The sequence below is a fragment of the Takifugu flavidus genome, chromosome 9 (assembly GCF_003711565.1).
Source record: "Takifugu flavidus isolate HTHZ2018 chromosome 9, ASM371156v2, whole genome shotgun sequence".
NCBI classification, from domain to species: domain Eukaryota; kingdom Metazoa; phylum Chordata; class Actinopteri; order Tetraodontiformes; family Tetraodontidae; genus Takifugu; species Takifugu flavidus.
In genome coordinates, this window is record NC_079528.1 from 12,336,478 (window position 1) to 12,362,425 (window position 25,948).

Here is a 25,948-nt window from a genome sequence, read left to right on the forward strand (position 1 = left end):
AGGTGAATATTGTTCATAGAACACCACCACAACGGGAACCAGGCGGGTTTGATTTAGGGAGAAATTTGATCTCTTGAATGTGGAAGGAAAACTACAACTACGAGTTTTTGTTCTCTCTTTTTTAAAAACAACACTTCCAGTAACGGCGCAGATTCTAATCCGTGAAGCAGATCTCGGCCGGGTCCTTTGAGGGCGTCGGATGGGCGGAAGCTTTGCCCACTCAGCCGACTGGCGACTTCCCATTTCAGCCCCGCACGGCGCGTCCTCATGTCCTGCGCGCTAAGGAGTCCGGTGCCGAGACATAATGCGCAGCGGCTTGGACCACCTCAGAACCAAACCCGGACCCAAACGATCGGTTGAATGAGAGGATCGCCTGCGGGATCCCCCCGACTGGAACAGAACTGTCTGTAGTGGGATCGAGTCCAGCTCATCTGTTAGTGGTGAGTATGGACCCGGTTGTGTCCTGGGTTCGACCCGCGTCCGGAACACGTGTGTAAAATCGCGTGCTGGCGAATAATGTAGTTACTTATTTAACATATTTCAACCTAAAAATGTAAGGAAAGCAACAGGTGCGGTTATAAACACAGACTTTTAGGAAGTGATTTAACTTTATTCCTGGGAAATATCGTTCCAACAATTTCAGAATCATTATTTACTCACACATTATTTACATTTTATTTAGAATTAACCCGTGGGGCAAAAAAATAAAAATGCAAAAGCTGCTTCCATTCTAAAATAAACACATTTAACTTTAAAACTAGCTCTAATATACTGAGCAGTCATTACCTATTTAATAGGTATGGTAAATAATTAAATTAGGATCCACCATTCTAGTAATAATCTTGCTTAATATTGAAATATTGATGTAAACATAATCTTGAACATATTAAGTGTGTTAAATTATGGCGCCACTTGACAGTTTAAAAGCGCTGCAGTCCAGTAAAAGTCTGGAACAATAACCTGAGTTCACATGGCTCGTAAACATGGACTCAAACCTCCAAAGAGTCTGAATTGTTGCCTGAGGCAGAGACTTGTCCACACAAAGGACAAAACACAGAGACACAACCAGAGTAACGTGGTGTGTGCCGTCCAGTGCGGCGAGGAATGCCTGGTCCTGTACCTTGGGGAGTGTTGAGAATTGTCTTTATCTTGTTGTTATGTGTTTCACCATATGTTCCTGTCTTCTCTTAGAAGTTAGGCAAGGTAGACTCATTGGTAAATGTAATAAAGAACAGAGACATTCCATTCACAGGATTGTTGTTTGTTCCACTTTAATCTCAGGACCAGTCAGACAGGGGGTGTCAAACACTCATTGTAAATGGGACATCAGGGGGGTTGATGATCACATTTGCATGAAGAATGGGATCTGGCTACCTGGGAAAACAATGGAAGAGAAGAACTCTACCAACACCAAATGGGACTGGAGGAAGAGGACGAGGTCATCCCAGCAGGGGATCTGGATTGGATTATTGTGAATTTGCATGTGTGTGACTATAAAGGACTGGGCCAAGGGATAGTTAGGTTGTCAGACTTCGTGCCCTGACAATTAACTCTGTTGTTGCTAGGGTTATGAACTGGCCCGGAGCTCTGTAATATTTGTATCTCGAATTGGTTCTATTGTCAAATTCATTTTGAAATTGGCATTTTTCTTCTTGAAGTCTTCATTCAAAGAACACGCGGATTAGCAGTTACAATACGGGAGGTATTACGATCCAACAGGAGACAAAACAACCACTTCACCTCCTCAGGCCAGGACGCAGCTGTCCACCTGCATCTGAAGGACTAAGGACGCTCGTTTGAGGACAACGTACAGGTAACGTACAGGTTTTGGCCAGGGAAGACAGATGGTTTGAGAGAGGAGTGAAAGACGCACGGATGACATGGTTCAACTACCAGAGTTACCATGACCTGGATGACTGAGAACCTTCACACACCTTTCAGGGAACCACTGTTCTAGTATCATAAACAGTCTTTGGCTGCATCATTTATGGTCCAAGGTCGTTTTCTCTGTCACCTGGACTGGGTTTCTTCTCTTGAAGACGTTTCGCCTTCTATCCAGAAGGCTTCTTCAGTTCAGTTCAGTTCAGTTACATTCCAAGGCAGAAAGAAGGAACAGGACCACATTAAGACAGCTCTCAAAACATGTGGCTACTCAGACTGGGCCTTCACCAAAACCTCAAGAAAGCGAGACCCCAGCAAAGGAGAGGAGGAGAGAAACAAACGCCGCAGCGTTTCCATCCCCTATCTGTCCGGGGTCTCTGAGGAGTTTAGGAGGATCCTCCAGAAACACGACATACCGGTTCAGTTCAAACCCAGGAACACTCTCCGACAGAGGTTAGTCCACCCAAAGGACAAGACACCAAGACCCAAACAATGTAATGTTGTTTATGCTGTACAGTGCCAGGAGAAATGCAAGGAACTTTACATTGGGGAAACCAAACAACCTCTCCACAGAAGAATGGCACAACACAGACGTGCCACCTCTTAGGGTCAGGATTCAGCAGTCCACCTACACCTAAAGGAGAGTGGGCACTCCTTCGAGGACAGCCAAGTACGGATACTGCCAGGAGAAGACCGCGGGTTTGAGAGGGGGGTCAAGGAAGCTATCCATGTCAAATTGGAAAAACCTTCCTTAAACAGAGGTTTCAGAACTGAAGAAGCCTTCTGGATAGAAGGTGAAACGTCTTCAAAGAGAAGAAACACAGTCCAGTTGACAGAGAAAACTACCTTGGATACAATGACCTGGATGATTGAGAATCTACACAGACGTCATTTACGGTGTGAATAGCACTGCTGTTGTCTGAATTATGGCCATTGTGTGAGTTTTAGTGTGAAAACAAGACAGTTTTTACAGTTTTCCTTGCGGGGCCGTCTCATCCTCACTTAAGACCCTGTCTCATCCTAAGTGTTTAATCCATGAGTCACCAACGGTGTGGTGTGAGTCAGTATGTTACTGAATGTGCTCAGTCTAAATGTGTTAATAAGCAGGGATAGACAGAGGTGGACGCGCTGCTTAATGCTTTTGTCTTTGGCAGGGTTCTACTGCGCTGAGACGTCACGATGGATCCATCCGACAGCATTCTGAACAGTCACAACGGCTCCGCGTACAACTCCGTCATCACCTACAGGTGTCGCTTTGATGAGGAATTCAAATACATCCTCCTGCCCGTGTCCTACAGTCTGGTGTTTGTCTTCGGCTTCCTGCTCAACGCCACGGCTCTGTGGCTGTTCCTGAAGATGCGACCTTGGAACCCCAGCACCATCTTCATGTTCCACCTTGCCCTGTCTGACTTCCTGTACGTCCTCTCCCTGCCCACCCTGGTCTACTACTACGCCAACCACGGCAACTGGCCGTTCGGGGTGGCGGCCTGCAAAATTGTGCGCTTCCTGTTCTACGTCAACCTCTACTGCAGCATCCTCTTCCTCACCTGCATCAGCGTGTATCGCTACGTGGGCATCTGCCACCCGCTCAAGGCGCTCACCCTGGTGAAGCCCTGCCATTCCTACCTGGCGTGCGCCGCCGTCTGGGGCGTGGTCATCGTGTGTATGGTGCCTAACCTCTTCTTTGTCACCACTTCCAGACGGGACAATATCACCCTGTGCCATGATACCACCAACAAGAAGTTATTTAAGGATTATGTTGATTACTCCTCCGTGGTTATGGTCTTCTTGTTTGGAGTTCCCTTCTTGGTCATCGTCGTGTGTTACTGCCTGATGGCGCGGGCGTTGTGCCGTCCCAGGGTTGGAGTATCATCCAGTCAGCAGGGTGTCAACTTCTATCAAAAAACTCTGAAGCTTATCATCATGGTCCTGGTGGTGTTTGCCGTGTGCTTCGTCCCTTTTCACGTCACGCGCACCCTCTACTACACCGCCCGCGTGTTAAAGGTCAACTGTGAGACCCTCAACATGATCAACTTCACGTACAAGATCACCCGGCCGCTGGTCTGCATCAACAGCTGCATCGATCCCATTCTATATTTCCTGGCCGGGGACCACTACAGGTCCAGACTGATCTCGGCTCTGCCAGGAAGAAGAGAGGCGACGAACAGCCAGACGCCGGAGCAGCCGCAGATTCAGGCCAATGACCCGCACAGCCTCTCGCTGGTCTACAAGAAGTGAGCCTGAAAGGTGGCAGCACCAGACGGACAGACAGACTGACTGACTGACTGACTGACTGACTGACTGACTGACTGACTGACTGACGGACAGACTGACTGACTGACTGACTGACTGACTGACTGACTGACTGACTGACTGACAGACTTCTCCTACAAACCTCTGAACTGGAAATACTTGTGGAAATGAATGTCTCCTGACAGCCAGATCATCCGCCAGCCATGTAAAGGAACAAAATCACCAGTTTGATTGCGCATTAAAATGAAATATGTAAAATAGAATATCGTTAGACTCGAGGCAGCCTGTCCTTTGGTTGTCTTCCTGGCTGTTACGGCACTTCTAATCATCGACCCTCTGCTTTGGAATGAGCGTTGACGCATATATAATATGTAAAATGTCCGTGTTGCTGTTTTCAGATGAAGTCATATTTAAAAGGAAAAAAAGGTTAAATGGAGAAAAGAGGAAAGAGACTATAGAATTCTTCCTGTTTTCCTCCTCACTGTTACCCAGGAACAGCATCTGTTGCTCCTGATGTTTTCGGTCCTGCAGCTTTTGCAGCTGTGAGCCAGAGACAGGAGGCTCATCTGGATCAGAGCCGTCCTCTCAGGCCGCCCACGCCTCATTGAAGGGATAAGGGATTTTCCTTCAGCTCTTTACCTTTGGGTTTTACTCTGGAGCTGAGTGGCTAGATTGGTTCTCAAGATGTGAACAGGGGTTTGGAGTTCCATGCCAGGATTCCAGGACCCTTTTTGTTTCTGAGCCTTTTCCTCCAGACTCGTCCTTAACGTTGCTTGCTTTCCCAGAGACGTTCATGGTGCTCACTGTCACCTGATGTTCATGTATTTACTTTTATTGGTGTTCATTTTGTATGAGTGTCACTTTAGCCTATGTTTATTTTAAAAATAGCATGTGAATTCTGACAGATCCGCATTTGTGTTTTTCTTTTTTCCATGTTTCTTTGACATCTGTGTCTTGTTTCAGCTCTTTTAATATTTGGTGTTTAATGAAAGAGTTTTATTACAACATTGTTATGTTAAATGTGTGGTATGTTAAATATGTAAATACATGTACCGTGTAGCTACACACAATCTAAAAATTAGGGAATGGAGGAAATAAACAGAATCCAGGCTGAAATTGTCAAAACCTTTTTATTTTTATGATGACTCGTGTATGGAGGGGTTATTTAAACAAACCTGCTCACCTGGAGCAACGTTTTTAATCTTGCTTATTGTCATATGCACAGTAGGAAACCTGTTCCCCTGTACGATGAATTCTATAAACATCTGAGCTAAGACGAGTAGCTGAACTGAACAGCCAAGAGCACCCAAAGTGTGCGCAGTAACTCAATATTGAGTAGATCTTGCGGAGGTAGTAAAATAAGTAAGTAAACAATAAAATTTGAATGTTAGAATACGTCAGCTTCATATGAAAATTAGAAGTTTAAACAGTGAGTCAACAGTCAGTTGTTGTAAAAGGATGGGATCCTACAGCCTCCCGTAGGCTATTTGGGAGTTAGATAAAAGAGGAAAGTCTGGATGTCCTGAACTTCACTCTTCCGTACCACTGGCCCGAGGAAAGGGGGGTGAACAGCCCATTATTAATCTAGGAGAGGAGAGAAATTAAAGAGCAAGCATCCATCCATCCATCCATCCATCCATCCATCCATCCATCATCCATCCATCCATCCATCCATCCATCCATCCATCCATCCATCCATCCATCCATCCATCCATCCACCCATCCATCCATCCATCCATCATAATTGACAATAGCAATTCCATATATTCTACTGGGTTTGTAATCAAGGTCTTCATTGGCAGACTTAATTCAAACTCAGAAGCAGACGTAAAACAAGCGACACAATATCAGCTTCTTTTAGAGGAATTATATAAAAAAAGTTTGGGCTTTCTGAACAAACTTCAATGTCAGGTCGGTGGCAGCGCTCGAGCGCCCCCCTGTGGCCAGGATCAGCCAGGAAGTGCAGCCTCAATGTCAGAGGGATAAACTACCTGTTTTCGTTCTTAATTATTTCGTCAAATTGAAGACAATAATTACAAAAACAGATGAGAATGAGAAAGAAAATGTTCCTGAAGCTTGTTGAAGGCGTCTTTCTAGCAGGGGAAGGCCGCCAACATGGACGGTAACGGCACACATGCACGCGCAAAATGAATGTTAGCCTCATATTTCTCCATTGATTCTGTTCTGTCAAGATTCTGCATCCGCGTCAGCAAAAGGTGTCTTTGCGAAACTAATCATATAATATTTTCCCCATCTGTTTTCCATAATATTATCGATCACCAATGACGCTCTACAATTAAACACTAAAGATGATAAAATTACACGGAAACGCCAAATGATCACAGGCTACTATTAAATACTTGTATATGTACGAGCGCTGAAATTTGGATCTAATTTAAACTTTATAATTTGGTGGTCTTAAAAAGAAAATAATTTATAGTCGACAGCCGAGTTCACTTTGAGTTAATACTGAGATAAAGTGCTTCAGCTTGATAGATTTATCAGGATTTAGTTGACCTTGAAGGCCAACTGCTCCGGGTTTAAATTATTATTTATCAGATTCAATTGAACTTTTCTGGACTGTATTTAATTTTCCTTCCTTTCAGCCCTCATGACGACTGAATAAGTCAAATCCAATACTTCCCGTATACATAGTTCACAACACCTACCTTGAAGAGGTTAACTTTTAACAGAAAACAGGAGGAAAAAAGCACGTTATGGCCTCGATGTGTCTGCGCCCAAGGACGGAGTGGATGAGTGCAGTCACCAAACACACAACATGTCAGGCTGAGAAACAAAAGAGGTTTCATTCTTTTATTCTCTTAGACCTATAGAAACAACCCTGGCTGCCCAGCGCATCTCTTACCCTGACATGGCGCAGAAAACAAAGGTTTCCGTCCACTTTAATGCCTACTGCAGATGCTCGACTAATAACTTTCAGAGCGTGCGTCTGAAGCTCTATCTGAAATACTAAAAATTTAAATTAAATAAGGACAAATAGCTGATTGGAGGTAATTATCATTTACTCAAATGCACTCAATTTAAGGCTTATTACCTTAAAACTATTTAACATTAATCACATGTCTTCCTAACCAGAAACCTTCAATAAAGAATAAAACCTTCACTGTTAATTATTAATTCATATTCTTCATTGAAAAGTACACTATTGATCGTGAGAGACGCCCCTCCCCCGGCCTGAATTGGTGCATTTGTTGAGCCTTGAATATTTTTTTCCCCCTCTCTGTTTTTCTCTTGTTTGGCAAATTATAAGGCAGAAACGAGGGATTTCAAGGACGCTCCGACTTCATTTTAATCGAAGAGGCTGAGAGTGGAGTGGAGGAGTGACACACAGAGGAGAGAAGTTCATTATTCTGCTGAAAAGGAAACCAATGGCTTTCACAGTCGCCATGGTAACCGGCTTTTCTTTTGCCGTCGGACCTATGATAAGGTACTTCACAATTTTAAGCACAATTATTGCGAGGTAAAAGGGGAAATATTGCTTTCCAACGCTAATAGATGTTAGATATTGATTGGCACGGCGATTCACATAGAAGCGCGTCCAACTTTTTCTCCTCGCCCTCGCTGTTGAAGTTTAGCGGCGGCGATGCTGGACAGGCTTTGGACGGGGTTTTCTTGCAATTTCACCAAATAAAAAAGGAGCCTGAGACATAAAATCACCCCCCCCCCCCAAAAAAAATCCCCAAGGTCTCATATCATAAATATTAAAAACGTGCTTCTTTAGTCATTAGCATGTCATTTCGTTGTGACCCTGCTAAGTGACCCTGCTCACGCACAATGGCGGCCTGACGGCGGCTGTGGCGGGGTCAGCGCCGTGCACAGGTCCAGCCCGTGGTGGGGGTGGCTGGTGTGCAGCAGCCTGCCGATTCGGTAAGAGAGCGGAGGATTAGTGGAAATATGAGGAGAAATAAGGTGGTGGTGGTGGGGCAAATTGTTTTAACCCCTATTACAGCGACTGTTTGGTGCTCCTCTTATCTAGGCCGCCGCAGCCACTCATTAATATTCCCTACATATGGCAGCGCTTTCTGTATCATTGTCTATTAATGGGGGGGATAATCGCTCATTCAATTATCAGGCAGTCAGCAAAAGACCAACCGTGCCTGTGCACCCTGGGTTCACACAGTGGCGCAGCCCAAAACACCGTCGTGCCAGTGAGAAGGTGAGAGCGATAGCGCGGATTACAACATATTAGCCGCTATAATAAATCGGGCGCTGGAGCGTAAGCAAATAGGGATCTCTTGGCGTACAAGAAACATGCCTGAACTTTGCGGCAACAAAGGGGGCGATATCTTAAACCTTCCTGTTCGGCCTCGCGCGTCAGCGTCACTGCCGTGATTCCTGCGACGCCTCTGACAGGATGACCTGTGGCCACCTCACGGAGCCTGACCCTGAGGTCTGCGCTCAGAGGCGGCGGCCGCGGTTGGCTGCCTGGCCCCGGGGGCTGTGTGTCTACCTGCTGCCGGGGCCACGGCCTGGATATGGGAGGGGCAGCGATGGTGGTGCGACCTCTGGCCGTTTTGACCCCAGGAGGCCTCGTTGAGTCAACACAAGAGCACAGAGGGAATGGGAGGGGGGGGGGGGTTGGGAGAAGGTTGTTTAGTTATCCGCCGCGCTGCATCCGCAAGAAACTGCGAGTGCAGAACCGTTGCGGGCGGGGGTGTCTTTTCGGGGGAGCGTGAGGAAGATATGAGGTGAAATGTTAACAAAATCTCATGAAATCCACAGTTTGATAATTTCTCCGCATTTTGAATGAACTGAAGGCGGCTGTGGCTGTGGAGGGGCCTTTGTTGGAGGTCCCATTTTTCCCCGGCAGAGCGGCGCGCTGGCGGGGTCAGCGAAGTTACGAAAGTAATTAAAGCTGGGTGATTCACCGCCTGCTGCAGAGAAAAGAAAGCAAGCTGTCATTCTGATTTAGAAAAATAAATTACTATTTTAATAATGGGGGACGGTGGGGGTGCGAGAACGTCTAGAGCCTCTACGAGGTGGGGAGGGGGGGGGCATGTTGGGTGGGAGGAGGGGTCGAGGGGGTTGCTGGCTGCCTACTTATCAATAGTTGCATTTTTTTTTTATGAAACCTCATCGGGAGTACACGGCGAGAGCACAAGTGCCCTTAAAAAAAGGGAACCCGGAACATTAACATACTGATTTCATGCGCATGGCAAAGGGCCTGAGCCAATATCAGAGAGGACTCAGCACTCCTATTGTCTGCCGGGACTCTGGTCCCCTCTGATATGAAAATTCAATTATTTTATAACTAGATCTGGCGCTGCGTTTTGACAGTCGACAGTAGCGCCTTGCCAGCTGCATCAGTGTGGGGGACCGGAGGCTCCTGATAGCGGGAGAGAGGCCTTTCAGACATTGACATGTTTTTGGGGGGGAACAAGATTGCCTAAATGTGTTGCATTTAAGGCCTGAAAGTTAATCTAATGCACCACCATTATCTCACCCAGGTAATTCCAACACCATCCTCAATCTGTGTTTACGCTCACGCACGCCGCCACATACTCGCACATCCGGCCATTCACCGCTTTGAATCTGATTCCCAGCCTGTCTGCTTCCAAACAGGTAATGTATTTATTTTCCTGCACATTGTCAAGAAGCTGTAAACTCTATAAAACTCAAGTTGTTTCGAGGAGACATCAGCAGTTTCTTGGGGGGGGGTTGTCCTATAAAAAACCACACGTGCTCGGTGTCAGTTATATGCTGTTGCATTGCTGCACATGTGATATATTTGTAAAGACACACACCGGAGTTACCGAAAGATTTTCCTTCCAAACCTTTCGTTACCCCAGAAAGAACCAAATCTTCCCGGAGGCGCCGAGCTTGTTTTCCCGTCATGTATCTTTTAAATTCGAAATTTCCTCCTGGCTTCATTAGTGCGGACGCCAAAACTTTAGAGGTGCTACCCACACAGGCGCATAAAGACGGCCTATTTCTCCCAGTTTATGGGACAAATCCTTTCATTACCTCTGCGGCTCATTGTGAGCGTTCTGAGGGGGGTCTGTTGAGATTAGGGGACAGGAAACAAGCCCCCTGGTATGGCCCTCTTTACTCAGACCCCACTGTGTTGTGCTTATTAACCCAGCCTGGGAGAAGACGTACCTGCCTTCCCTCATTAGGCCATGGTGGAGGACGCGCTCAGGCCGCAGAAGAATAGAACATTAATTAGTATTCTCTGCAGGGGGACCTTCCATTAGCACTTAATTAGCAGTACGAGTACCATTCAGTGGGGCGGCTCGTTCTGGTCTAACACTGTATGTTCTGTGTTTAAAAATTAAAAAAACACTGTTAAAGACTGTGACTGTGTGTTTGTGGGGGTTTTTGCATGTTCATAAATGAAATGGATGAAGAATAACTGGAAGCTTTTAGGGATCCAGTTTGGATGCATCTTATTAGCTGGTCGGCTTTGATTTTTCTGTTGTTTTTCTCTTTATCAAAGCAAATCAAAGGCAAATCTTGTCTCTCTGTTCGATGTCACTTCCTGGGTACCGCTGACCTTCACGACGGCAGCAGCCGTCATCTGCCCGTGGGGCTCGGCCCCGGGGTGGTAAAGTGTGCGATTAGGGAATTGGGGTCAACTTCCCCCAATGGTCTCGGGGAAGTTCCTTTGATCTGCTGAGTAGGTATTCTTCCCTCCTTTCTCTGTGTTCTCTGTCCAGCGCTGTCGCTGAACAACGGAGGCTGTTAACCCACCTTGGGTCCACTCTCGGGGGGCCTTCGCCGGTGCCTCCCTCCCTCCCCCCCTCCCTCCCTCTCTCTTCACCAGCTAGTCTTCGGGGGCTCAGATGGATGGTGGTAGCGCTCACTTCCCCGAAATCTGAGAGGCGGAGAGCTGTCATTTGCCAATTTGGCCTGAATGGGGTGGACAGCGGATTGAATGTCGTTTTCCCACCAGGCTGCGCCATCCAGACCAGCAGGGGAGGGAGGGGGACACAGCAAAGGGGTGTAATACTAGAGTAAAATTAGAGCTTTGATGGCAGCTAATAGCGTGTGATGGGTCGCTCTGACGTGGATTTCCAGTAAAGACGCCACAGGTTGCCCCTCTGTCTATGTCCGTCCCCACTCTGACGCACCTCTGAGCTTGTTCTGGCCTCACCTTCAGTCTCACAGCTGTAATTTCTGTCTGATCAGTGTAATTGCACATCTTCAACTCTGAGGCTGCTTATGTCTGAGGGTCAGAGCCCCCCACCACACACACACACACACCACACACCACACACACACACACACACACACACAACACACACCACACACGCATGCATGCATGCACGCAGCCTTTTACAGACTGAATAAACATCAGTTTATCAGCATCAGTTAATAATTGAATGACATCATCGTTTTGTATTTGAGGTCAAAGGGCAACTCCAAAACTTTCTTCTCCCAGATTCATTTGGGAATAACATATTCCCGTTCTGTTGGGCTTTAAAAGCCTTTTGTTTGCCCCGTCTGTGTTTTCTAAAGGTTTCCAGCAGGTGAGCGGGGTATTTGAGGGCAGTCTTCATCAGGAACAATCACAGCATAAAAGTATGATTGATTGTGCTGAATCATGATGTTCAGAGTATGAACACACATCAAGATGGGGTTAAACCAGCATGTGGACCCTTTACATCAGATTAGACCGTCTGGATTATTCTGCTGTAGTTTTAATTTCAGTTTTACAGATTCTTGACACCTAAAATCTGAAATTAACACGATCCATTCTTTAGCTTTTGTGAACGGCCCAGGTTTGTTGCCTTTGTGGCCACCGTCCTCCTAAGCGTGCTCGTCGGTGTTCAGGTTGCTGTTGCCTTTAGGGTTTTTAGCCCCACATTAATCACCCAGCCATTCCCTCCCATGCTTCCCACTATAGGACACACCAGGATGGTGGAAAGACAACCCTGGGATCTGCCTCAGGCTTACCAGGCACACACTGACAGATGCCCACGGACAGACATCAGATGTTTTGATAGCTTTCAAGGCCCTGAGATGCTCTGAGGAAGGAAGGAGGGAGGGAAGGAAGGACAGGAGGGAATCTGCTCGTATATGAAACATGGCTGCTTGTACTCTTCTGATGCTGTGATCAGGGTGTAACTGTTGCCTCTTATGCATCTCCACAAATCTGATTTACTTTTTTGCTGTGAGCTGAATCCTCCTCTTTTTTTTTTAGCTCTGAGGGGAGAAATCTAATATCCTGTTTTTAAACGGATCTGATTGCACTGATTTCTTTGTCCGCCTCTGTCCCGGTAACGCGTATACGCTTGTGACCGCGCGAGGTGATTGTCCTCTTCCTGCTCCACAGAGAGCATTGTGCTTTTGTTTTTTGAGATCTTTCATACAAGCTCCCCCCCTCTCTTTCTCTCTCCTCTCACCCAGCGTGGCAACTCTTTCAAACGGGAAGCTCCAGGTCAGTTTCCCTCGCCAAGTTTTGCAGCCTGCCATGTTGTCTATTCTGCACAGCTATTTAAAAAATGTTGAATATCAACAATGGCTTTCACTGGTGCATTGTCAACTTTTGTATGAAGCAATCTTGGCTGAATGAGATGGGTCCCAGAGCAGGGAGAGCTCAGCAGCAGCGTGCACTATCACACCGCTGACTGGCCGTCTCTCACTCTTTATATTCCCCTGCTGCACCTGGAACAGCCCGGGGCGGTGCTCCCCCGTGAACGCCTGCCACGGGAGTCCGGGCACGAGTTCGGGGCTCCCGGTGTGGCTCCTGGGGCCTGCTGACAGCCAGCTGTTGAAGGTGTGACTGACGACGGGATCGAGGAGCAACAGGACCAGTCAGAGCTCGGTGAGTGTCCTCAATCTTCTGTCCAGAGTGGGAGGAGGGCTGTGAGGAGAGGAGAGAGAGGGCGGGCGTTCAGACGAGGCTGCGGGGAGATGTGTGTGTTCTATCTGATGCTGAATATGTTTGTTCATCTGTCAGCCGTTCAGCAGTGGAAGTGGTCTGAACACACAACCTGTTGTCTGTTGGTCAGGGTTTGAAATCTACCCATTTAACCTGAACCTCCCCACGACCCTAAAGGCCTCCTGGAGGCATCGGCGGGCTGTTTGCACCAGCGCGTCGGCGTCGGTCGCTGAGGGAAGTGATCGCTCGCTGCCAGATAATGCTCGCTTAGCATCTTTGTGCTGCTGTCAGACAGGAGAGGAGCGGCGTGGAACTCACTCCAGCGCAGCGGCGAACGTGTTGTACGTTCCTCCCTCTGACGCCTCGGTCTCAGTCTCTGTGCACGTCTCTAGCCTGCGTGCACATATAGGCGCAGCAGTTCTCTGTTGGGCATGACAGCAAAAACTGTAAAAGCCTCTCAGATCAGAGAAACCTGTGTTTTTATGGCCCGTTTGGCCATTTTATCATGTCTTTTCTTTTGCAGCACAACTATAACAACAATCAGTCCTTGTAATATATGAAAAGACGCACAAACACAACATATTTGTGTAGATTGCAGCTTATTTTAACAGTTTTGGGGCACATTTTCTTTGTGTCATATTCTGATTGTGGAAAAGAATCTCCAGACTTGCCAAACCTGTTTACCTGAGTGTTTCACCAGCGTGGGGACCCGTGCTGTCCTCCGGCTCACCTCTCTGAACTCAGCCCAGGGCAAGGTGACCAAATTCATCTCTGTCGGCTTCATCCATTATGTTGTCAACACCGTCAGCTTCCCACCTTAATCTGCTCTTCTCCCCGAAGACTCGCTCTAATGAAATACGCAATAATCACTGCACTCATCTCGTCATGCTCAAGGTAATTAATATATTTAGAGGGCGATTGCTAACTCTTAATTAAATTATGTCTTTTTTAATGGGACCTTGACTGGGACTAAATTTATGGCCACTATCTTCTTTATCGGATGCATTGCACGCAACACAGATTTGTCATTTTCCTCCCAAATCATAGTGAAATTAGACACAATAGTATTCATGATTTATTTATCAATTTGTGGTTGTTTCTTATTTAAAATTTAATAAATTACCTCCTATAATTAACCCCAGTTTCAAAAGCACCAATTACGGCTGAGCGCTTTATTGCCGCTACATATTCATTTTTAGAAGAATATAACTCGGCGGCATTAATCATATTACAAAATTGGGTTTATTTAATTAATTAAAGTTAGACTGCAAATTAATTGTGCATCCTCACAATATTATCGCAGACTAATGAGGCCTTGACAAAGAGATTGTTTCATTTTTTAAAAGGGGCTAGATTAGTGGGATCTCAATTATGGCTAAAACAAAAGAGGGCTGTCTGCTCGGGCAAGGCGAAAAAGCAAGAAGTGACGATTCGGCACTTTCTTCCAAACAAAAAAAAAAACAGAGAAAGTTTCCATTGTTTTTGAAGAAAAAAAAAACCCAGAACATGGCAATGATTCAAAAGATACATGGAAAATAATGAGTGCAGTAATTAAGCAGTCAGGCAATAACAGCATTTAAAACGATCATACCGGAGGAATCTGACGTGCCATCAAAATAACTGTTGTGTCAAAATAAAGGACAGAAACGGCTTTGTTTTCTTGCATGTACACAGAATTTGGTGCCTCCTAAAAAAAAAAAAGTTGAGAAAAGAAAAGTTGAAGAAACTTTTGAGGCCAGGCAGAGGGGATCCAGCCTTACCCGGTGGCTCAGAAACAAAACCACATTTATTGGAATTTTCTGCCTAATTTAAACCAAATCCAAATTAGCTTTCAACGGATATGAACCTTTAATTCAGAGCAATTTAATATTTTATTTTTCATTTAACGCATCATATACCAAACGTTTCTCCTAATCTGCTGGGTAAATGTAAAGAAGCTTTGCCTGAGAAATGACTCGGTGGAGCTAATAATGATTGTGTGTTCATTATAAAATGCTTCTGCAGATGTCCTCCGCCGTCATATCATTTCATTAGCTTCATTAGTCAATAACCACAGCAGAAAATAAATAAAAAAAGCCAATTATGGCAACTCCAAGGGTCACTGACTACATGGTTTTTGCTGCACATGATTACATTGAGTGGCCTTGTAAGAATGATTATCCTCAGCGTGCGTGCGGCCAGCTCGCCGCGCCCTTACGCGTCGAGCCTACTTCAAATCAAACCCTCCCGAACGATAAGCGTCGGCGGCCCACCGTGGCGATGAAGCGAAAACCGAGTCCCCCCTGGCTGAGTGAGATGGAGCAGAGTGCTGGGTGGTCACGCCTTGTCTGCTCACGACAGTGGCGGGTTAAAGAGATTACACCGGGTCTGTGTCAGCAGCCTTGGCCTTGCTCACCAGAACATAATGAAGGAGGACATGCTTGGCCTGCAGGGGAGAAAGAAGGAGGCTAAAGTTGGAGCATTTTTCACAGGAGGCAAACAGATTGCTGCGTGTTGTTTTACAAGCCGAGGTCAATGAGTATGACGGGGACATTCCAGCGAGCTGCTGAATGGGTCTTCAGGGTGGAAACACAAATCCCTGTCGTACTGGAAATAAGGAGGATGCGGGTTTCTTGTCCCCCTAACAGGCTGAAGAGCTCTAGAAAATAGATGCATCCATCCTCTCTGCTCTTTCTGAGTGGCAGACGCATTATCACCGTAGCAGAGGCGGTAAAATAAGGCGCCTTCGCGGGTTTGGGTCCAAGCATCCGCCTGCGACGTGTCTCGCGGTGTCTGTCAGGATGACTGAAGCCTCACATTCAGCTCCTCTGTGCTGGGACAATTGGAGGAAAGTGATGACACGCAGCAGCACTTTAGGAACATCCCATCTTTTCAAGAACAGGGCTTTTTTTTTCTATTCCCGGGTTCTCAATGAGAAAATGAACAGGTTCTAAAATTTGCCCTTAATTTCGCCTTAGTGTTGCTTCACATTATTAATTATTAATTAATTATTTCTTAGCTGATATTTGTTATTTTTTTTAATGAACTTGTTGCCACTTGGACTTAATCTTTCCTCCTTTCTGGTATTTTAGTCAATTTATTAAGAATTGTCTGACCAAAAGGAATTGGAGGCTGGCTCAGGCAGGGTTCGGACCTGTTGAAAAATAAAGATGAGTGAGGATAAAAATCATCCAGGCATGATTTAAAGACGTCAAACACGTTAAGCTTTTTTAAAATTAAGTATTTTTCTTCGACACTGACACCCGGCACTGGTCCAATAAGTCAAATTATCACCAGGAATTTCAGCCCGGCCTTGTGAAATAAAGAGGTGATAATGGCAGCACTTTTGTGCCTTTAAATGACCCGTGAATATTATTTTACCTGTGTTGAACTGGGAGGACGCAACCATTCACGCCGACACAATAGGAACAGCAGACCGTGCGTAAATTGCATCTTCATTTGCATCCCTCGTCCAAAAAAAATCATGCAAATCTTAATGAGACGGTCGCTATTGTGAGTGTAATTGAAAACCCATTCTTTGTTAATTACGCTTTCTCAAAGGCCTTTTCCACAGTCACTAAACTGAAACAAAAAAAAGTTAGTGGTTCTGGAGGTCGGCGGGTCCAAAAACGGACACGTCAAATGAATGTTTATCTGTGCGCGCGTGCTTGTCTTTGGGACAAAAATAAAAACATTAAAAAAAAGGCCATAAAAGGACAATAAATTACACGCTATTATCAGTTTCTTATTTGCAGCTGAATGGCGAACACGCGGTCTGTGCGCCGTCGTGAAATATTGACATTAAGTGCATTTTGTCCGTCATGAATTGGACATGTTTGACCCTTAAAGCTCTGCTGACAGCCGAGAAAAGGATGCGGACGCGCTCTGCGCAAGGTGGCATTAGTGTCGTTTTGTGCCAGTTCCAGCGCCTCCAACGCGTTTAACAGCAACCGAGGCTGCCAGGGGCCAGTTTTGATCTGGAAATATGGAACTTACTGCTGTGACAAGACCGACAGCGATCGAAGTTTGGGATTTTAGAAAATGGCTGCAAGAAATAAAGTTTATTTCGGGGGCGAGAGATGCGTCTTTACGCGAATTCGCGTTTTTAAAAAACAACAACAAAAAAACCCTCTACGCACAGCTGACTGCATGCACGTCCCAATTTAGGACATTCAGACACTGTTTTCCACATTTCGGCAGTGAGGCGGTGCAGCGGTGCGTCCTGAGAGCCTCTTTAAAGCTGTCAGGCTTATTGAATCGGGACAGGCAGTGCTGGTGGTCCACCGTTCCTTAATTAGGAAATTAGCTGCACAGAGGCGCTCATTACCAAAACTCCCAGTTCCTCCCGGTGTGTTCTTACCTCCTTTCTCTCGCCCTCCCTCTCTCTCCCTCTCTCTCTCTCCCCCCGAGTGCTACCGGTTAATTTCCATAAGAAGATTACAAGCGGATCAGTATTTAGATCTGCGCAGATAAACAAATAACTGCTCCATGGTAATACACGGCTGCTAATTGGGCGTTAGTTTATATGCTCCTGCTCCGCTCTAACGCCTCGTTGAGCAGGAAAATTCTAATTTGGCCAATGTTTAACAAGTTTCAATGTAATCAGCCCGGTGTTTCCCCGCGCGTTTCATTTACGATGTCACATTTTTGGTTGCGAGCTCCCTTATACAACTTTATTGTGTTTTAAAGGATGTGGATGCATTTTTGAAATAAAATTAAAAGTCCAAATCCACTGGCTCTGGTTTACATCAGAGACTGTATCCAGGTGTGCAGCCCCGCGTCTCCGATGGATGCGCTGGTTTGAAATCAGCAGGAGGTGAAACGCTGTAAAATGCACATAGCAAAATGACCCCCCCCCCACCCCACCCCACCCCCCGCGGAGCTCCTCTCAATAGGTGAGGCGTTAATGGCCATTTCGATGGGCGATTCTCGTGAGCAGGTGTGAGCTTTGCCCCGTTGAGTGATGGGTTTCAGCCGCCTCGTTTCGGCTCGTTTGTAAGGCGACACATGCAAATGTCGCGGCGGTCGTTTTAATAACCGTTAACGCCGAGAGAGAAAACAAGCCTCAAAACAGAGTTGTTCCTGAAAGCAGCCGTCAGGCACATGAGCGAGCCCGCAGCCTCCACAAGAGGTCGTTCACGTATTAAAGTTTTCTTTCTGGGGACTTTCACCCTGCGGGAAAGTCCACAGAATACAGCCACTTATCACTGAGCAACCCCACACGAAAACATGTTCTTATTAGCAAATAATTCGATTTGATATTCCGGTAATATTCCAGTCAACCTGGATCCTCTTGTAATGGTTTGCGTGTTTAGCTGCATTTGTAAACCTCGTCACTCAATGACGCTGAATTAAATCTGCAATACTAAGATTTTTAAAAAAAAATGGAATCAGAATAAAAGCCACACATGCTAGGTGTGTTTATTCATCTCATTTATTCACAATCTGGACGAAGCCGAAGGAAATTACTCACAAATAATCCTCTCAGTGGTTGGTCTAGAAAATATAATCATTCAATCAGGTTGGACAATTAAATCTGACACTGGCGAAAGAACAAATGAAATATTTTTTTAATATTGAATTAGAGGGGAATTCTGTCCAAAACTGGACCGTGGGTATATTTAAGAACTAGCCTAAGTATTTCTTCACATTCGCAACATTTAATTTCGAGGATTCACTTTTGAATTTACCCAAAAACTCGCTCATCCCTCACAAATTATTTCCCTTCGTTATTTTGAACTTTAAATGACTTGTGTGCTTATACGGACGAAGCAATTTATGTAATTTATGGGTGCTTACCAGTGGAAATTTTAGGTGTTCCAAAATATACCAAAATAAAGCAAATCGCAGAAAAGTAAACAGTTCGTGATGCGTTCAGGGAACACGCACACGGAAGCAACAGTGTGTATATTTTACACTGCCGTCGTTATGATGAACTTTAAATTGGTTTAATTTGTACAAAATGTAGTGCTCGGGCTGCTGTTTTAAAACTTTAGCTCTCCCTCCTCCTCTGACCAAAACAGCTTTGTGGAGCTCCGGTTGGTTCTACGGCGCCTGTGGAAGCCGCGTCCTGATTGGTCGCCTGCTCTTCATTGTCAGGCTGTCAATCCACATCACATGGTCCGGCCACTAGGCCTATTAACAGATGAGCTTGGCAAGCAAGTTTACAGACTTCTGTTTCAGAACTGTAGGGGACAGATCAGCTTTGAGCGGAGAGAAACCAGAAGCACCTGCGGCCAATTACTCGCCTGTTGGGGCAAAACTTTTTTCTGTCTTCTTATGAGACCGGTCAGTATCTTTAGCTCTCTGACTTTTGGTGCCGTTTTGTGAACTTTTTTTTATGTGCCTGTGAGTGAACACTAAAAGTCGCCCGAATGTATAACATGATGGAAACCGAGATCAAGACCCCGCTCCCGCAGTCCAATTCGGGCTCGGCGCCGGGCGGGAAGAACAACAGCAGCAACGAGGATCGGGTGAAGCGCCCCATGAACGCATTCATGGTCTGGTCCCGGGGACAGCGGAGGAAGATGGCACAAGAAAATCCCAAAATGCACAACTCCGAAATCAGCAAGCGACTCGGCGCCGACTGGAAACTTCTGACCGACGCCGAAAAGAGGCCATTCATCGATGAGGCCAAACGTCTCCGCGCTATGCACATGAAGGAACATCCGGATTATAAATACCGTCCCCGCAGAAAGACCAAGACCTTGCTCAAGAAAGACAAGTACTCTTTGCCCGGGGGACTGCTGGCGCCAGGAGCCAACCCCGTCAACAACTCGGTGTCGGTGGGTCAGCGCATGGATGGTTACGCGCATATGAACGGCTGGACAAACAGCGCGTATTCCCTCATGCAGGACCAGCTGGCCTACCCTCAGCATCACAACATGAACAGCCCCCAGATCCAGCAGATGCACCGGTACGAGATGGCAGGGCTCCAGTACCCGATGATGTCGTCGGCTCAGACCTACATGAACGCGGCGTCCACGTACAGCATGTCCCCGGCGTACACGCAGCAGACCCCCAGCGCCATGGGCCTGAGCTCCATGGCTTCCGTGTGCAAGACCGAGCCGAGCTCACCGCCTCCGGCCATCACGTCTCACTCTCAGCGGGCTTGTTTGGGGGACCTGAGGGATATGATAAGCATGTATCTCCCTCCCGGCGGGGACAGCGCGGAGCATTCCTCCCTGCAGAGCAGCCGGTTACACAGCGTCCATCCGCACTATCAGACCGCAGGGACTGGCGTCAATGGGACGCTACCTCTCACTCACATCTGAGAGACTCAAAGACTCAAAGTTTTCTTTTGTTTTTTTTGTTTTTTAAAAAGTACTTCGGATACTTGAACTCTTTGGTTGCTTAAACAGCGTTCAGTTTTATCACCCTCTCTCCCAGTTGTCCGCTTTAACGAGTTTTAAATGGACCAGAAATGAACGTCGAGCCCGTCAGTGTAACCTACAAAGAGGCTTTTTTTTATCACAAGTAAAGCAATCAAACCTACGTAGAAGAATTGGACTTCTATATTTTAATGCCATATTTTCTCTCTATGAAAAAAGGCGTGTGGCCTCATTAAGAGAGGCTGTTGTATTTCAGAAAAGCTGGATGGAAAGTTGATTCATTAATGTTTACACTTAATTTGTAGAATGTCAGCTGTCTCTATTGTGTCCAAATTTTGTAGTCTCTTCCCTCCCTTCACGATTTAGGTTGAAATGAAATGTTAAGACTGTGCGGGTCGCAAACGCAGGTTTTATTTATAGTAATCCCCCCCCTTTTTTTTTTTTAGATCGTGAACCCTTTGTTTATGTCACGTGAGAAATGTTCCAATTTGTTTTTGTAAAATGTTATTTTCTGTGATGGTTCCGACAGTGTCATGTTTACTCATCCTGAACGAAAAGGTTTATTTAAACTGACGTTTCTACATATTTTACGACCATCCTCTATTCTTAAATGCTGAATAAATTTTTACGAAACGTGAACTGTCTTTTGTGTCTGATGTTTTTAATTGAAGAGTCTGTGTGTACAGGTGTAAAACCAAGATATAATAAATAACACTGATTAAATGACAGGCATTTTTTCCCCCTCTTCCAAATTTGCTCTTACATTTAATTTAACTTCCAGTTAAACGTTGAGGCATCATTTGAATTCCATCAAGCCTAAAAAGTGGTTGCTATATCAAATTCAGGGTTTTATAAAATTCCTCTGGCTACATTAATTTAGATACTGGTGGGAGAGTACTGTATTTCGTATCTATTCTTCCCTGTCTAGTTTTAAAACAACTATTTGTCCTTTCGTGTTTAATCACTTCGTAAATTTATTGTGATATTTACCCAAGTCAACTGAAGGTTTGGGAGTGTTGTTTTATAGGTATGCTTTGTAGGTTTTTACTTACCTGTAAGGAATGAATAAATTATAGACTGCAAGCAATAGTGTTTGCAAAATGGCTTGTACCAGCGCGAGGTAGTGTCCAACAAATATATTTATGTAAAGTGACTGCGCTGATGTGCAAAGTTCCCCAAACTCCCGTGGTCCACATTGTGGGTCGTGGTACCGGCTGCTGTGGGGCTCTATCGAGTTATTAAATCTTAGCCGTGGTTTTAGGCCATACTTAAATCCCTGAAGTTTTCAACCTCAGCACTTTGTGTTGATATTAATAATGCAGAGGTGTGTGGAAGAATGGGTCAGTGGTGTTTTTAAGAATAAATAAGCTCTGGCCACCAAGAGGGCTGAAGCAGGGGCAGTCCTGCTGGCCTTCCCACACTCCTTGTAGGGCTTGATCCACGGCTCAGCACAGCGGCCTGGATTAGCCCCACGCACCTTTGTGGGGGGAAAGATTATCCAGACCTCCCTGCATTCAATGACAGGGTCTTAAGTCATTGTAGCGTGCCAGCATCCACCCATCACCTAATCACACTTTCTAACTAATTTTTTTGTAATTAAGCAGCTTTTCTCTTTCCTGACCCCCTCCCCGTCCCAGAGATGCTCGCCGTTGAGTGATGGATTTAAAATCGGTGATCAAACTATTTACGTAACCTCAGGATGGCCTTCGCCTGCTCATCTCCTTTGAATAAAACCACTTTGCTGAAACTTTTACCAGCCGTGAAGCAGTTTATGGATTCTATAACCTGCTTTCGCCTGATCTTTAGATGGAGGTGAATAATCTCCATCTAAAAGGTGCGGGAGCGGCTGCAACGTGCCGGACTGTGTGCACGGCTCCTGATTGTATTTGAATTTTCTGGTGGTGAGGCCATCAGAGCTGGACTCCCCACCACCATCCACACCCCACTCGCACCCCCCCCTCCCCACACACACCTCCCCGCCTCACCCTGCCGAGCGCCCGAGGGCCTCTCACTCCTGTCATGTGGAGCTCTGTGCCCACTCAGCAAGTGTAGGCATATCCCACTTCCATCTGCCGATGACCTCACGGGCCCTGTTTGTTTAACCCCCTCTCCAAAAACTAACCTAATTATAGCCCTGTAGAACATGGATTCAGCAGATTCCCACTGGATCCCGCCACCGTGCATCCCGTGTGCACCTTTTACACGTATTAATCTCATGCAAGGCAGGACTCAAACTTCTGCTTCTCATATTTCCATCAGTCAATCTGGTGGGACTCTATGGTCACAGGTTAAAGCTTGAGCAACGTCCCCCGTTTAACGTCAGCATGTTGAAGTGGAAAACGTATGACACAAATCTGGCATCAGTGATGTCACAAGGCGCCTGCTCTACCTGCTTGGCAACTTTCATTGGGAACACGCCTTCTGGAACAACTCTGCAGTCATCACATAATCTCCTGCTCAAATCTGGAACCTCCTCCGCTGCAGCCCTGTCAACATATTTTGATGGTTGACCGCATGCGAGCAGGGAGGGGCTGAATCTACAGTACGCCTCAGACAATATTGATTTACTTTGGCTGGGATCTCCAGGAGCCCCTTTCAGGAAAGCCTGCAGGGGGACCCTAGTGTGACCTGTCCAGCCTGGACAGGCATGTCCGTAGCGGTGGGACTGAGGTTGGGATTGACAGCAGACCAGTGTGTATGTGAGTGTGTGGAAGGGTGGGGGGGTTAATCTCCCTGAACTGGGGCAGATGTTGTTAACGAGCTCCTCGCAGGTCGACTCCCTGCGTGGGAAAATGGCATCAAATCCTCCTGGGGTCAGGGCTTTTGGGTTGACCCACTGAGAGCCATCCCTCTCCGCTGCACCGTCCTCTCAACCCCCCCCCATTCACTCACGCCACTCACTCATTCACTGACAACACTCACCGCAGACACTAGAAAATCACATTTGACCGTGTTTTTTTCCCCCTCTACCACTCCTCGGGAGTGAACGCATCCCCAAGTTTCAGTTCCCTGCGTCATTGTGTGTGAGCACCGGTAGGCTTGTTCCATGATGCAAATACCTCCGTAATGATGGCTGTGTCTGAACCGCCATACCTCACACAGCCACAAGGAATGCTGAGTGGCAAACGCTTCAAAGGCAAGCCTGCTGTCACTCAAGATCCACCCAGATATACTGATGCATCTCAGGAGAAAATGAATTAGCTAAATGTGACCCTACAGATGCCCTATAAAGGGAAAATACAGGTGCTAAATTGTCACACTATTAAATATATTAAAAGGAGAGAAATACATCTTTGACCTATGTGTAGACAAAATGCAAGAGTCACTTATGATGTGGCGACTTCCCATTAATTACATCCGGAATGGGCATGTCTCCTTAGCGTATCATGTCAACATGCCTGCTTACGGGTTTATCCTGACTTTGGCGATAAAGCGAGGGTCATCCATTAAGGTGTCTGCTGCTGACGGCGTGTTTACTTTGCCCCAGCAGGTGTGTGTGAATATGAGCCGTGTCAAATATGAGCCTGGATTACCTACCGCCTCTTTTGTCCCAAACAAAACAAACACAAATCACACGAACAGCTGAAACGGGAGGATTCTGTTTCCTTGCCTGCATGAGTTATATGTTATATTTTTCCAGCCAAGATCCTTTTGATGTTTTTGTCTGACTAAGCGCTACTTAGATTTGCCGAACTTGTTTTTGCTTGTAATTGTGGTCAGGGGAAGATTTGTACACAGACCCACACACACGCACACAGACACACACGCATATACAGCCGGCAGTGAAAGTAGATTTAGAGGCCTCTTTTTGAATTAACTTTAAGGGCAATTGTATACAATTGGTTGCTTCTGAGCAAAAGCTCATGCTCTGAGCAGGATAATCTAGTGTGTAAAAGTGTGTCTGCTACAGATGGTCCCTTTCTATAGCCAACATCACTTTGTCTATGAACACTGGAGCATGTAGCCTTGCCTTTAATTTGCCAGAGTAGAGTTATGACCCTTTTCCTGACCTGTCTTGGAAGCCGAAAAAAATGGGGCCAAGTGTATGTGTGCTGGCATATGTAATATGCCTAGGGACAACCAAGAGGGTATGGAACTGCAACAAGACAATGGGGAGGGGGAAAGGGGGTGACAAGGGGGAAGATTAGGCCTCTCATGTAGGCCACAGATATTGATTAGTGTTTGTCATGTACAGTGAGAAGGAACACAGATTGACGGAAGCACAAAGGAGGTGTGGCGGCTGCGACCGCGACAACTCCGCTGATCATATCTCTTTTGTTGGGAGCCGTGTTCATACTTTAACGCCCCCACTGCCCCACCCACCCCCTCACCCTTGTGTAGACATATCTTTTGCACGTGGGTAAAATCGTAAATGGAGAAATAGCAAATCAAACCTTTTGGCGGCGAGTGTGTGCCTGTGTCCGTTTGTGTGTGGTTTATGGTGAGTCCAAACCCTGGGAAATTTGGGGGAGGTGGACCACTCGGCCACGGGTCAGTCCTGACTGACTCTGTCACTTATTGATTAGTTGCCATGGAGAGTTAGTCAGGCCATCTCTCTTGGAGGTGTGTCCCTGAAGGCCGGCAGCTCTGCCTGGCCAGATGAGCCTGGAGAGGCTTTGTCTGCAGGGGGTTAGTGGGCGCGCGTGTGAGTGCGAATGTGCGTGTATGCTGTGTGTATGTGCGTGTGTGTGCGCGCGCGTGCGTGTGTGTGACCTCGCTACCTCTCACTCTCGCTTTCTTCATCCTCACCCCTCTTCTCTCTGACCCCCTGTGGTACTTTTTCTTGCACTTAAGGAGCTTTTGCAGCATTCTTGCGAGCGCGCCTGCTCCCAGCTTATCTGCCCAATCTAAAATTAATCAATGTTTATGCATACACCTCCTCCCACAGGGGCCAAAATAATGGGGATTGTAAACAAATTGTCCAAACTTATTGAGCTGTGAAATCCCCTCTCATCACTCCTTGGATTTGCCCTCTCGTATGATCTCTCTCCTCTCTCTTCATGTTCCCCAAGAGGAGTATCGGGTGTGAATGCAGGAGGGACGGCCAGGACTCGTTGGTGCCAGAGGTCCACCTGCAGTAGCCCACCTGACAGCCCAGCAGGGGACAGTGGCAGCGGCGGTTTTCACACCTCTCTGGAATAATGAGGATGTTTGGAAGTGCAGGTAGGGATTAAGGCAGAGTGTCAGTGTTTTCCTTCACAAACATGGTGGAATAAAACTGCATCCGCCTGATTTTTGGACTAGTCCACGTTGTGTTTACGAGAGCTTCGACGTCCTACAAGGACAGACATTATACAGGCACATTTGAAGTTTGTGTCTTATATGGATCCTTAGATCTCATGTTTTCAGGATTTTGGGGGAATTTCTATTCAAACTGCTGGGTTAATGGGCTGAATTACAGAAATCACATTTTATCGACATCCTGTATGATTTGTATTAAAATTCCCACCATATTGATGCTCATGTGTGTTTTCTTATCCTTTTTGTGTCTGTTTCTTCACTGTTGTGATTCGGGTGAACCACCTAAGCATCAGCTGGTTTACAACTCATCAACTCACAGTTTTGGGCCAGGAAAAGTTGCCGCCACTCTTCTATCTAATAAAAAAGTTGATTCCAAAGAAGAGTGAGAGGCCAAACTAAGACACAAACTAGGTTCCGT

General features: G+C 46.3%; 2 protein-coding genes and 2 long non-coding RNA genes across 7 annotated transcripts; 3 read left to right on the plus strand and 1 right to left on the minus strand.

Moving 5' to 3' along the window:
• Window positions 1–269: 269 nt before the first annotated feature.
• Window positions 270–5,250, plus strand: p2ry4 (pyrimidinergic receptor P2Y4). Of its 4 annotated transcripts, none has more exons than XM_057042767.1 (3): window positions 270–440; window positions 1,659–1,813; window positions 3,036–5,250. In XM_057042767.1, exon 3 carries the CDS (start codon window positions 3,061–3,063, stop codon window positions 4,117–4,119), a length of 1,059 nt encoding a protein of 352 aa, XP_056898747.1. In that variant the 5' UTR covers window positions 270–440; window positions 1,659–1,813; window positions 3,036–3,060; the 3' UTR covers window positions 4,120–5,250. The 4 variants fall into 4 exon arrangements, with proteins under 4 accessions (XP_056898747.1, XP_056898748.1, XP_056898746.1 ...); XM_057042768.1 differs by lacking the exon at window positions 1,659–1,813 and adding an exon at window positions 2,399–2,778; XM_057042766.1 differs by lacking the exon at window positions 1,659–1,813 and having other exon boundaries at window positions 2,399–5,250.
• Window positions 5,246–7,014, minus strand: LOC130531051 (uncharacterized). The gene is made up of 2 exons (XR_008951998.1): window positions 6,804–7,014; window positions 5,246–5,718 (listed from the first exon to the last, which is right to left on the minus strand). It is a non-coding gene; the product is annotated as an uncharacterized LOC130531051 (long non-coding RNA).
• Window positions 7,015–12,541: 5,527 nt separating this feature from the next.
• LOC130531050 (uncharacterized) lies at window positions 12,542–25,747 on the plus strand. The gene is made up of 2 exons (XR_008951997.1): window positions 12,542–12,922; window positions 25,302–25,747. It is a non-coding gene; the product is annotated as an uncharacterized LOC130531050 (long non-coding RNA).
• sox3 (SRY-box transcription factor 3) lies at window positions 19,092–20,928 on the plus strand. The gene has a single exon (XM_057042770.1). It carries the CDS (start codon window positions 19,333–19,335, stop codon window positions 20,230–20,232), a length of 900 nt encoding a protein of 299 aa, XP_056898750.1. The 5' UTR covers window positions 19,092–19,332; the 3' UTR covers window positions 20,233–20,928.
• Window positions 25,748–25,948: the final 201 nt, after the last annotated feature.